The sequence below is a fragment of the Sardina pilchardus genome, chromosome 12, assembly GCF_963854185.1.
Source record: "Sardina pilchardus chromosome 12, fSarPil1.1, whole genome shotgun sequence".
In the NCBI taxonomy this organism is placed as follows: domain Eukaryota; kingdom Metazoa; phylum Chordata; class Actinopteri; order Clupeiformes; family Clupeidae; genus Sardina; species Sardina pilchardus.
In genome coordinates this window covers 15,721,641-15,733,886 of record NC_085005.1, presented here as the reverse complement: position 1 = coordinate 15,733,886, position 12,246 = coordinate 15,721,641, and the positions used below count along the sequence as shown (strand labels likewise).

Sequence of the window (12,246 nt, the reverse complement as noted above, 5' to 3'; positions counted from 1 at the left end):
TCACTGGAGTGTGTGTGTGTGTGTGTGTGTGTGTGTGTGTGTGTGTGTGTGTGTGTGTGTGTGTGTGTGTGTGTGTGTGTGTGTGTGTGTGTGTGTGTGTGTGTGTGTGTGTGTGTGCGTGCGTGCATGTGCGTGCGTGGGTGTGTGCGAGTCTGTCCACCACAAATACCTTTGTATGAGCAGGCTAGTATTCACTGTGGTTTACACAGAGGCAGACTGGCTCGGACAATTGTACAACCGTGCGTGCGCACGGCGACTTGGTCATGTGAAGGTCACTTTGTGGTTGCTTCCTCTGACATCACAGAGGTCTGAACCATATTAGGGTGGTCCGACTTTTCCAACTTGGACTCTGGCCACAGTCAGACTGTCCTGCTTCTGTCCAGGGCGCTCGTTGCTAGACTGGTGTAAACATGTCGGCTAAAGATCAGAAAAGCCCTAACGTGGGGAGGAAGCGTCCGCGGAATGATGTGGGGAACAAAGTGACGGTTGTTCTCGGGGGACAGTGGGGCGATGAAGGCAAGGGGAAAGTTGTCGATCTGCTTGCAACTGAGTCAGACATTGTGTGCAGATGTCAGGTAACTTGAAGTTACTCAGAAACTTTTTGGCTCAAGATGTAAACCGCAAAAGATGCCTACTAATCTACTCCAATTGAGTGAAGAGACTATATGACTACGTGTTGTAAAATGTGTTCCGTTAAGTCGTAACTGTGTTTGCGAGTAAAGATAAGGGGCAGTGAATGGGTTCTTTACCTTCCTAATGGACCATAACTTCGTCACGGAATTTGTTAAGTGCCTAGGAACCCGAAAATAATCAGGGATGGGCTTGGCTACTCGCGGTTTCAGGCAGTTAATGTGCAGCGTATCTGTCGCTGTGGTGAGAGTCATTTGAATTAAATAATATTGGCAAAGACAAAAAGTAATTTTATACTGCTATATTTTCTATAAATATTAACAAATGACCTTCTCATACAGGCTGTTGCTATAGCAGACTATGTGTGTTGACTGTGTTCATTCAACTACTGTAATGGTATCTGCGTGCTGTGTGCAGGCATTTGCACTATCCTCTGCCCCTATGATAATGCAGTCGCAATTCGGTTGTTGATAGTTGAGTTCAACAGCCAATCAAATGACAGCTCTTCCTTGCGTGCTCCTGAAGGTGGCTTATTGTCACGCTTAAAAACCTCAAGCAGAATTTCAGTGGCCATGTTGTTTGTATTACCACAGAGCCAGGACCTAGGGGTCCATCAAAATAATGGTCTGGGGAAGTTGCCAAAAATTATCCTGGGATACAACCCTATTGTCACATATGGTTGTTGGTGAAAGAAGAATCACTTTTCCCTAAAGCCTCCAGTGTGCGTTGGTCTAAGCTTGACACAACTGAACTCTGAGAACACAAACTGCATCCAAATCTATTGTGTTAAGATGCAGTAATGTGTGTGTGTAATACTTCAAAGGACGCATTTTGAACAAGGATTATGTCATTAGACTCAAATTTAAACTATACTTTGTGTTTGTCAAATTGAACGTGAAGCAACTTGGTTGGTCAATTTCAAGTTCAATGCATGTCCTGAGTAATGTCTGTGAGCATGTCCCTAAGTCTAACAAAAAATATGATAAAACTAAAGAAAGCCTTCAGAGGGTGCTATATGACCAGACAACAGAGATGCATGTTGATGTGTGATGTGCACTGATTTCATGCATTTTAAATACAAATCATCTATCTTCATTTGTGTGACCTTATAGGAACTGCCAGACTTTCCAGGTCAACTTGTGCATGTGGGAGGGCAGAGTAATTGTCACATAACTTCTGCATGGTGTAGTACAAGCCACTTAAATCATAATTAAATACAAATTCAGTATAAAGTCATATATAGGCCTACTGTCTCTTAGTAAGATAGTAGTGCATGTTTAATTCACAAATACCACTTTAAACGGAATGGAGGAAGGAAGACTGCAACTTTCATTCTTGGTCATTATACCACTAGCCAGGGACAGATAGTGGGTGCATTTTAGGCAGGGGGTGGTAGGGGGATTCCAGACTCTGTCTGTCAGCTGTGGGTGGTGTGTGTGGGGTGGGGGATACATGAGAAGGGCAAGCTGAGATCCCCCTTGATGTCTGGCTTCACGTTGTCTGCCCAGTTAAAATAGCTCTGTTTCTCTAGGGTAACTTGATGTGGGCCTCCACAGTCTAGCCATAGTCTGGCATCAGAGGAGAAAGAGGAAGGTATATAGGATGGGTGTTGAGGAGGGCCAGAAGTCTGAAACAGAAGCAGTTGGGTTTTGGTGATAGTTAGACAAAGTAATAAATCTTGTGCGGCTAGAAACTCAGACTCTCTTGGCCTTGAAGTTATAATTTGACACTTTGATGACATCCAGACACCTGCTGGCAGCCCATTTTACCTTCTGATTTATGTCTTTGTGTTACTGAGACAGTGACACCTAAAAGCTAATTTTCAAAGCAAATTCAAGCATTAGCAGACTCTGGTGTGTTTGTTTACAGACATTAGCAGGCTTTGATTCAGTTAGATCTCACTCACAGGGACCAGTAACACTTTGATTTTCCAGTTTAGTCACTATGAGCAAATAGAAAATCCCAGAGCTACAAACCACGCGTTCTAATCTGGCACCTGTCAATAAACGCCTTCTTAAAATGTAGTTACGTGCATGCAGACATGTTTTTAGTGTGCATTTGATTGTATTGTCGTGGGCAGTTTGTGCTTTGTTTGTTTGCGCAGTCTGTGCTTATTGTCTACACACCTTTGACCTGCTTGTGGAAATGGAATGTAGGCCACTGAAGACTTGTTCATATCCCTCTCAGTTAAATGTCCTGCTCATTCAAATTGTCCATTTTTGGATTTCTGAGCCGAACTCCTGTAGTAGAAGTCTAGATACTTGCAACCTCCAGGATGGCCTTACTGTAGATGTCAGATGTGAGATGTCAAATGACATGATACTCCCGGTCTGCAGATTCGTTATAGCTGCGGTAATCCTGTGGTCAGAGAGGGATGTCAATCATCCAGGCTCCCTAAATCATGCATGCTCTGACATGTTCAGATCAGTGGCCAATACCAGTTGAAATAGATGCCACAGCTATCATCACACTTTCTAGTAGTGCTGTTCCACATTGGTGGGTTTACAGAGAGAGGCGCGCTCAAACTCCAAGACATCTCCTTGCTTCTTTGGGTGCGAGTTAAAAATATCCTATTCCAATGTGCAAAAGAACCGCACTCACTCGTTCATTGTCATACTATTCTTTATTGTAGCACCATGCCTAAAAAACAAACGCGTTTCAGCGTCAAGCCGTCCTCACACTGAAGACAGCTTGACACCGAAACGCGTTTGTTTGTTTTTTTGGCATTAAGAATTAGTGAGGCAGAAATGTAGTGGAGGGACTCTTCTGGCAGTATTCAGATAATTCTGCACACAGAAATGAACAGAAAGTTTGTTTTTTGAAGACTCTGTCATGGGATGTTTACATATCGTAAATGTGTCAGTTGGTACATTTCCAGTTGTGTCCTGGCCCAACAAGCTGCAAGTCATTTGTGTTCATGATATCATTTAGTACACTACTTAGTTTTCCTCAGAACTACTGAAAAACCACGACAGTAGGCCTACATCTCAGAATCACATTGACTTGTTTTGTTTTCACATTGAAATCTACATATTTTACTTTTATTTCCATGTACATGCAATGAGTAACACGTTGCTCCAAATAACATTGCTCTCAGTTTCGTTTAAGTGGCCAATCGGTCTCCTGTCATCTTGTATTGCAGGGAGGCAACAATGCGGGTCATACTGTAGTGGTGGAGGGGAAGGAGTATGATTTCCATCTCCTACCCAGCGGCATCATCAACTCCAAAGCCACCTCTTTTATCGGTGGGTATAGTAAATCAGATGAACATCTCATACAGTGAACAGCTAACATAATAGAGTTGTCAGGGATACCGGCTAAAGAACAAGCCTGTGATGTGATGTGATGTGATGAGTTCTGTGCGTTGATGTTGAAACTCTCTTTGTTCCTTTAAGGAAATGGAGTTGTCATCCATCTACCTGGATTATTTGAGGAAGGGGATAAAAACGAGAAGAAAGGTAAAAAAAAAAGTATATTCTAGACTGTACCTAGAATGGGAGCAAAGCAGGAACAAAATAACAGTGGGTACATTTTCAAGACTGGAGCTGGATCAAGCAAACATATTTAAGCAATAAGGAAAACTTATTCTGCAATTAATGATTAACCTCACTGTTTGAATATATTTCTTTTTGACTTATACTGTACACTGCTATGAAAGCATCTCTCTGTCTGATATAATGTCCTGCACAGGTCTCAAAGACTGGGAGAAGAGACTGGTGATCTCAGATAGGGCCCACATAGGTAAGGGACTTCTCTAGCAGGACAAATGTTTTTGCTCACATGTACAGTACAAATCCAGTGCTGAGACGCTCCTGTTCTTGTGGACAGTGTTTGACTTTCACCAGGCAGTGGACGGACTGCAGGAGGTACAGAGGAAAGCCCAGGAAGGGAAGAAGTAAGCAGCCTGGACACAAGTTCAATTCCTGTGTACTTGCAGTTACTGTATATCACATTCATTTTACAGTAACCCTGGGCACACCAAAGACCTGTAGACTACTGTATGTTAGCCCAAAGAGTTTTGTTTGTTTGTCAAGAGTGACACTGTCTACATTATTTCGAAAGAAATCCAAAAATGTTTTGGACTTTCTGCCTGCGACAGATTTTTGTGAATATCTACAGTATATGTCCTATTTTTCTCTCACAGCATAGGAACTACAAGAAAAGGAATTGGACCGACCTACTCCAGCAAAGCCTCCCGCACCGGCCTTAGAATCTGTGACCTGCTCGCCGACTTCAAAGAGTTTTCAGCCAGGTATAGGACGCGGTGTATGTTTTTTAACAGACCAAGTTTTATATACTTGTGCTTGTGTCTTTATTATCACCTTGATAAAATATCTGTTAATATGTTACCTCACAACAGCACATTTATTGTTGTGATTTTAGATTCAAGTTGCTTGCGCAACAGTACCAATCCATGTTCCCTACTCTGGAAGTAGACATCGATGGTCAGCTAAAAAAACTTCAGGTAAGCGGAGGTTCTACGTATTAAGTGTGTGGTAAGAGTCCCCTGAGGCCTTGGCAGTGCGAGTACTCTCACTGGGCACGGTTCACTTGTGCCGTGTCGGAGTACGGTTCTCTCCCATTCTATGTTCATACTCACACTACATACCATCAAACTATATCCAGGCACAGAAAAGCTGGCTGGGCTACTTCTGAAAGACTAACCCAGAGATGACTGGAGCACTCAGATTAAATGACTTTTTTTTTATTGTGGTGCACAAACGACTGACGTTTCGACGCACTGCGTCGACGTTTAGACGCACTGCGTCTTCTTCAGAGTCTGGAGGAAACGTCAGTCGTTTGTGCACCACAATAAAAAAAAGTTATTTAATCTGAGTGCTCCAGTCATCTCTGGGTTAGTCTTTTAGAAGTAGCCCAGCCAGCGTTTCTTATCCTGTGGTCCTGGACTGTGAGCACCGACAAGGTTTGAGCGCAAGTGACACCCCTTCTACATATATCCAGGCACAGTTGAGCTGCTGTGCTCTAGAATCTTTGCATAGGCACGATCAGAAGCCCAACCGTTCCATGCCCGAGTCCACCTTCTCAAGCGTACCGTTGCCCGGGTATGTTACAGAGCGATCGCACTGGTCAAACAAAAACAGGCTTTGGGAGTCAAATGCACTTGGGCACGGTACGGGTCGCATAGTGTGAGAAACGCCCTTAATCATGTCCTCAAACCAGTCTGTCTTATTTATAGCGTCGTATAAATAGCATTATTTCATTTTAAAGGAAGGGATGATGTTATCTCATATATGCTGGGCTGGACATTCCTGTAGCCTAGTAAATTTGATGAAGATGACATGCACATGCCTGGTAAATTAACAGCTCATTTGCACATAGAGGAAAATATAAGGCTACATTCAGTGAGGGTGTTTGAGTTATCAATTTTTGTTGAGTGAACAGAGTTGTAGCACAGCTACAGTTACAACAGAGCGCAGAGTGCTACTGCCACTGCTGACATACAGTGCTCAGCATATGAATACACCCATACTAAAGTTGGCTACAAACTGGGGTACTTTCCATAAGATCATCATGGCACAGTGCAACTCAAACCATGCCATCAGGCTAACTGAAACAAAGCATGCATGCCAATCTGCATGTTGAAGTGTATGTGATGATGTGGGGCTATTTTAATTCCAAAGACCAAGGGAACTTTATCAGGATACATAGGATCCTGATTCCATGAAGATGGCCTTTAAAAATAAAAGTCTGCCTGCCTCTATGGGAGTGCCCCCTTTACATTAAGGAAGAACATTCATTTATTTATGTATTTACAATATATTTTTTATTCACAAAGAAAATTGGTGCCCTTAAAAGGTGGACTTCTCCACATTTAGTAAATTAAGGCATTATTATTATTATTATAATTTCCAAAAGATTACTTTTTTAATTCCTCTTTTCAGTCAACTTTAGCATGGGTGTATTCACTCGTGTGAGTGCTTTTGGATACTTATCTATAAATAACTTTACCTGGGAAAGAATCTGTTTGCAATAAGTAAAAATGACTTTGAACATATTGCGTGTGGTTCTCAAGACAAAGAGAATATAAAACACATATTGCTTGTTGATGTTTGCTATACACTGCTACAACCAGAGATGCTTCTCTCTTGCTGTCAACTGTTGATCGCTAGGTGTGAATTCCTTTCCCTCACCCCAGTGTGACTTGGCATGACTTTGTTACTGCGTCTGTGTCAGTTTATTTAGCGTGAGTCAGACTCGAGCCTACTTTGTGGGCTTCGGTCTGGGAAGGTCAAAGAATTTCTCTCCCCCTCTACAAAAAAACCCTGCAGGAGTTTGCCGAGCGGATTCGACCCATGGTGCGGGACGGTGTCTATTTCATGTACGAGGCCCTACACGGAGTCCCAAAGAAGATCCTTGTGGAGGGGGCCAATGCTGCCCTGCTTGACATTGACTTTGGTAAGGCAATACTTCTGTCTTTCTTGGTGGTGCCTCCACAAAGCCCCTTTGAAGAGACATTACTGTTTCTACTTTAAGCATGGGCCAGGTGTGTGTGTGTGCGTGCGTGCGTGCTTGCGTGCTTGCGTGCTTGCGTGCGTGCGTGCGTGCGTGCGTGCGTGCATGCATGCCTGCGTGCGTGCGTGCGTGCGTGCCTGCGTGCCTGCATGTGTACATGCAATACATGTGAGGAGGGTGTGCTATGGATGGCCAATAAGTCTTCTGTCCCCTATGTTTGTGGATGACTTCACAAATGTTCAAATTCTTGGTTAGAGAGACAAATCTTTGTTTACACCTCAGCCCTCCCCAGTGCATACAGTACATGAGTGCAGCGATACTAGTCAATATTCAACACTGAAGATGTTGCCATTCGTATGAGTTTTCACTTCTCATTCTCAATGTAGGTACTTATCCCTTTGTGACATCATCAAACTGCACCGTCGGCGGAGTGTGCACCGGGCTTGGCATTCCTCCACAGAATGTTGGGGATGTTTATGGCGTGGTCAAGGCCTACACCACACGCGTGGGGATCGGCGCTTTTCCCACAGAACAGCTTAACGTGAGTGTGATGTGTTATGATTATGCCTCAATTAACCCATTTGCATGACTGTGACAAAGGTGAGCCTATTCATATATTTAGGCTGCACATTACAGTGCATAAACATTTTATGAATCCATACATAGCCTTCATATAAGCATACATTAGGCCTATTACACAATGTTCCATTTTAAAATATATTTGTAATTACCTCCGCCAAGGAGGGTATGTTTTAATTGGGGTTTGTTTGTATATTTGTCTGTTTGTTTGTCTGTTTGTTTGGCTGTTTAACTTTAGTTTGTCTGGTCTGTAACTCAAATGATAACTCAAAATGATCTGTGCTTGAGTAACTTCACACAACATAGTGTGTTTCACAACATTCCAATGACTCCACTTAGCATTAGCGCACCTCAGTGTTAGCAAGAGTGTGTCAGGACCCTACACACTCCAGATCCAAAATACATGGGGTGTGACACTGTGAAACACTTGAGATGAGGGACCCCGTCACGTGACCATATTGAGGGGGAGAGTATCATATAGGATGGCCTTTCAGTTGTAGATAGTAAGATGTTTGTCCCAGACACTGCTGCCATCCTTAGGCCCTTCCCAGCTGTCACTCAACACACGGGCCATCCCATGACATGTCAGGTGACGGAGCTCCCGAATGCTTGTTTTATTATCACAGCTCAGATTCAGCAGCCAGCGCACAAGCCAGTGTTGACAGGCCAGTGCGTGAGTCTCAGGCCCAGCTGTGTGTAATCACCGCACATCTCAGCACCTTGTAAATAGCTAGAATGTTATTCTCCATATTTACTGTGAGCCACTTTGGATAAACGTTTGGATGAAAATATAAATCTAACAGTGGTAGCTAGCTAGCGTGGGTGCTAACACTAACATGCTAACATGCCATCTCTGTCTGCTTTTCTGCCGTGGCGCAGGAAATGGGGGAGCTGCTTCAGACCAGGGGTCATGAGGTGGGGGTGACCACCGGGAGGAAGCGGCGCTGCGGTTGGCTGGACCTGGTCATCCTTCGCTACGCCCACATGATCAACGGTTTCACAGCGTCAGTGCAGGATGCAAACTTATTATTTGCCTTCTATCCTCCTCACTACAACCCCCTCTCCCAATCAATACACCTTTGAGATCTATCTTATAGGCCAGAAAATAAACCTCCAAGACAAAAGGTTTAGCTCATTAAAAAGTTATGTAGGTATTGGGATGTCCATGTGTGATTTTTTTTGTTATCCTCTTTTTCAGACTGGCCTTAACTAAACTTGATATCCTTGATGTGATGGATGAGATCAAAGTTGGAGTGGCGTACAAAATCAACGGCAAACGAATCCCATACTTTCCAGGTACCATCGTACAGAATGATTCAGATGTTTTTAAAAAGTGATTTTGAGTCAGAGTAAGTAAGTAAGTAATTTTTATTTATATAGCGCATTTAAGAGAGAGAGTATAGATAGCATATTCCCACATCTTCCTTAAGTCTATCACATACTGACTTGACACAAGTTGAAAAGTCTATTTCTGAGAGAAAATAATCACATTGCATGCAGTGTAGTTGTACCTTCAAGACAGCTGCTGATTTTAATTTCCAGTTAATTGTGAGTGAAAATTGCCGATAATTTCGGCATTTGCATAGAGCAAAAGTGATTTCTCCCACATCATTTGTAGTTAACCTGACTGTGAATTGTTGGCAGGGTTTCCCTCTCTTGATAGCCTGATGTCATAAAAATCTTCTCTTTTCCTGATTAGCCAACATGGAAATTCTTCAGAAGGTGGAGGTGGAGTACGAGAAGCTCCCCGGGTGGAAGAGCGATACCTCACCATGCAGGAAGTGGGAGGACCTGCCACCCAAGGCCCAGAATTACATCCGCTTCGTTGAAAACCACGTCGGCGTTCCAAGTAAGTCAGTCTAGAAGAAAAAGCCCCATCTGTGGCTGTGATCCCAGCTGGTCAGCGTAGAGTAGAGTGTACATTAAAGAACCAGTAGGATGGCATTCCAGTAGGGACCAGTGTAGGGGATGATGATTAATGAACATTGGTCATATGCCCAGATACTTGTAAAATTACCAAAAAAGGGTCTATATCCTGTAGATACTATTTATTATCATATTCAAAGTTATTTTTGTGTCCGCTGGGAAAAACATGTTGGTTTATTTTGACAATCTTTATTTTGGTGGGCTCTGTTGGGACCTGCCTACCCTTCCATGTGGAAAGAGGAGTTTTAGGGATTTAGGTGGGTTGTAAGTGACGTTGCTTGGGAACGTAGGTCAAAGCAGTTTAAATAAGGTGCCTAGAACGTAGCCAATACAGCCTATTGTGATTGTGTGTGTGTCCACAAGGGTTTGGCTGAGCTATCAGCTGGTTAAAGTCAGCTAATTGAGACTTGACCATGACTTTTTGGCCTAAGCTGTGCTTAATTGAAAGGTTCTAACCTTGCTTTATGCTTTCCCTCTTTTTCCAGTCAAATGGGTTGGAGTCGGAAAGTCCAGAGAATGCATGATTCAGCTGTTCTAGGGATTCCAAGAACCCCCAGTGCTTCATGCATCACCACTCTCCCTCTCCCTCTCTCTTTCCTAGTCCATCCATCCATCCATGGTGCTGCTCTGGATGTATTTGATATAGACTCCCTTTGTTGTTCCTGTAAATTGTGAGATTCTGTTTTGTTTTTGGTGAAGCAGAACATAAATGAAACGAAAGTGGAAAGATGACCATGGCGACTTTATTTTGGTTCCTTCGGAATACATGCAATACATCTAGTGATGTTCTCATTTTTAGACCAAAACTACTGAAAGCATAACATGTTGGGCAAGCACTGTTTACTGATACCCAACTTGTTGTCTGATGTCATGCCCCATTCAGAGCTATTTGCATGTGTTATCTTTGAGTTACTGCAAATATCTCATACAGATTCAAGGATACATACTTAACATTGCACATGGATTGCTGTATGTGCATGTAAATGCAATAACTCCGAGGGTAAACAATGTCTGACCATCTTTTTCTATGCTATACTGCACATTTTATGTCTGAATCATGCTATTTGGCCATGTGTGCATATTGTTTTCCGAAAATAATGCCATAGTTTCATACGACTATTTGTCAAGAATTTAATTGGCCTAATGTGTTGCGACATTTCGCAAATTGCGAATTTATTAATTTCCCCTGTCTTGCATAACACATGTTTTAAGACTTGAAAACCCCATGGCCAGTATTTATGCTCATTCATTTACATGAATGTGACCTACAATTTTTCTTTACACCTTGATAATCTTGTAATAACTTTATGCTGTTTTTGAGTATCTGTTACGGCTTGAATACCTTTGGTCAATCTGGCATTTTAATCACAGTTCAATTGTGCAGTGTGAAGACTTATGCTGAGAGGAGAACGTAGCAGATTCATGTTTCCTCCTTCGAGAGTAAATCCTTGCACTTGCACTGCAGAAACTTCCAATCTAATAAAATCTAACCAAGTGTTAATTAATCTTCAGCGCTATCTCGTGAAATCGTTTGATTTTGGATTTTGGCTGCCAGTGCGGTGAGCAAATTTGTCTTGATAAGATTCCTTGAAATAAGTCAAACTTGTATTAAATTAAATCAAAGGGATGTTTTGAGAGGGCCAGCTATGTCTCTTTATACTAAAAACAATAGCAAATAGATGTTTTGATCTTAATATAAGATGACAAAAACTTGGTTAGATTTCTTTTTTTTTTTTTGCAGTGCATGTGACAGCCTGGCACTATGCGGATGTGTCACAGAGCTTTACTGTACACCATCAAACCTGTCTAGTGGGGTATTTCCACCAGTGGGGAAGTGTACATTTAGGCCTATTTCAGCCTGTAATCTTCCTCGTCAGAGTTTCCACTTTTTACTGTATAACACAGGTGCAGTAAAGAGAAAGTGGAAGTCAGCAAATAAACCTGATGCACACCAGAGTACCTGAATGGTTTGGATTCTCTGTGACTGATTGAAGAAATACTGCTCATTATCAGATATGTTAAGTTCAACAACGTGGAGGAGGGGATAAATGCTAGCCTGACCAGCCAGACCCACATCAAGATTTGCATGCCACTAGGGGCGTCTAGGCTAGATAAATGCCACTCTTTGGGAACAAGTAAAAGTAAAATATTCTGCCATATTTTGTATGGTATCTCACATATTCATACTGTTTTAATATATATATATATATATACAGTACAGGCCAAAAGTTTGGACACACCTTCTCATTCAATGAGTTTCCTTTATTTTCATGACTATTGACATTGTAGACTCACACTGAAGGCATCAAACTATGAATTAACACATGTGGAAAACAAAAAAGTGTAAAACAACTGAAAATATGCCTTATATTCTAGTTTCTTCAAAGTAGCCACCTTTGCTCTGATTACTGCTTTGCACACACTCTGCATTCTCTGGATGAGCTTCAAGAGGTAGTCACCAGAAATGGTTTTCACTTCACATGTGTGCCCTGTCAGGTTTAATAAGTGTGATTTATTGCCTTATAAATGGGGTTGGGAATCAGTTGTGTTGTGCAGAAGTCAGGGGTGATACACAGCTGATAGTCCTACTGAATAGACTGTTAGAATTTGTATTATGGCAAGAAAAAAAGCAGCTAA

At 42.3% G+C, this 12,246-nt stretch overlaps 1 protein-coding gene across 1 annotated transcript; it reads left to right on the top strand.

Annotated features, from left to right (window-relative positions):
- The first annotated feature begins 334 nt into the window (after positions 1-334).
- On the top strand, positions 335-11,563 carry LOC134097967 (adenylosuccinate synthetase isozyme 1 B). The gene is made up of 13 exons (XM_062550922.1): positions 335-575; positions 3,773-3,875; positions 4,026-4,088; positions 4,321-4,371; positions 4,459-4,525; positions 4,775-4,882; positions 5,014-5,095; positions 6,921-7,047; positions 7,491-7,645; positions 8,563-8,687; positions 8,882-8,979; positions 9,383-9,532; positions 10,095-11,563. The coding sequence occupies exons 1-13, from the start codon at positions 411-413 to the stop codon at positions 10,145-10,147; spliced, it is 1,347 nt and encodes a 448-aa protein (XP_062406906.1). The 5' UTR covers positions 335-410; the 3' UTR covers positions 10,148-11,563.
- Positions 11,564-12,246: the final 683 nt, after the last annotated feature.

Bases quoted from the DNA above. Each gene is read 5' to 3' on its own strand.
- LOC134097967 (XM_062550922.1), top strand. From the start codon at position 411: ATGTCGGCTAAAGATCAGAAAAGCCCTAACGTGGGGAGGAAGCGTCCG. The intron at 3,876-4,025 runs GTGGGTATAGTA...TGTTCCTTTAAG, and splicing joins CAAAGCCACCTCTTTTATCG to GAAATGGAGTTGTCATCCAT. The intron at 4,526-4,774 runs GTAAGCAGCCTG...TTTCTCTCACAG, and splicing joins AAAGCCCAGGAAGGGAAGAA to CATAGGAACTACAAGAAAAG.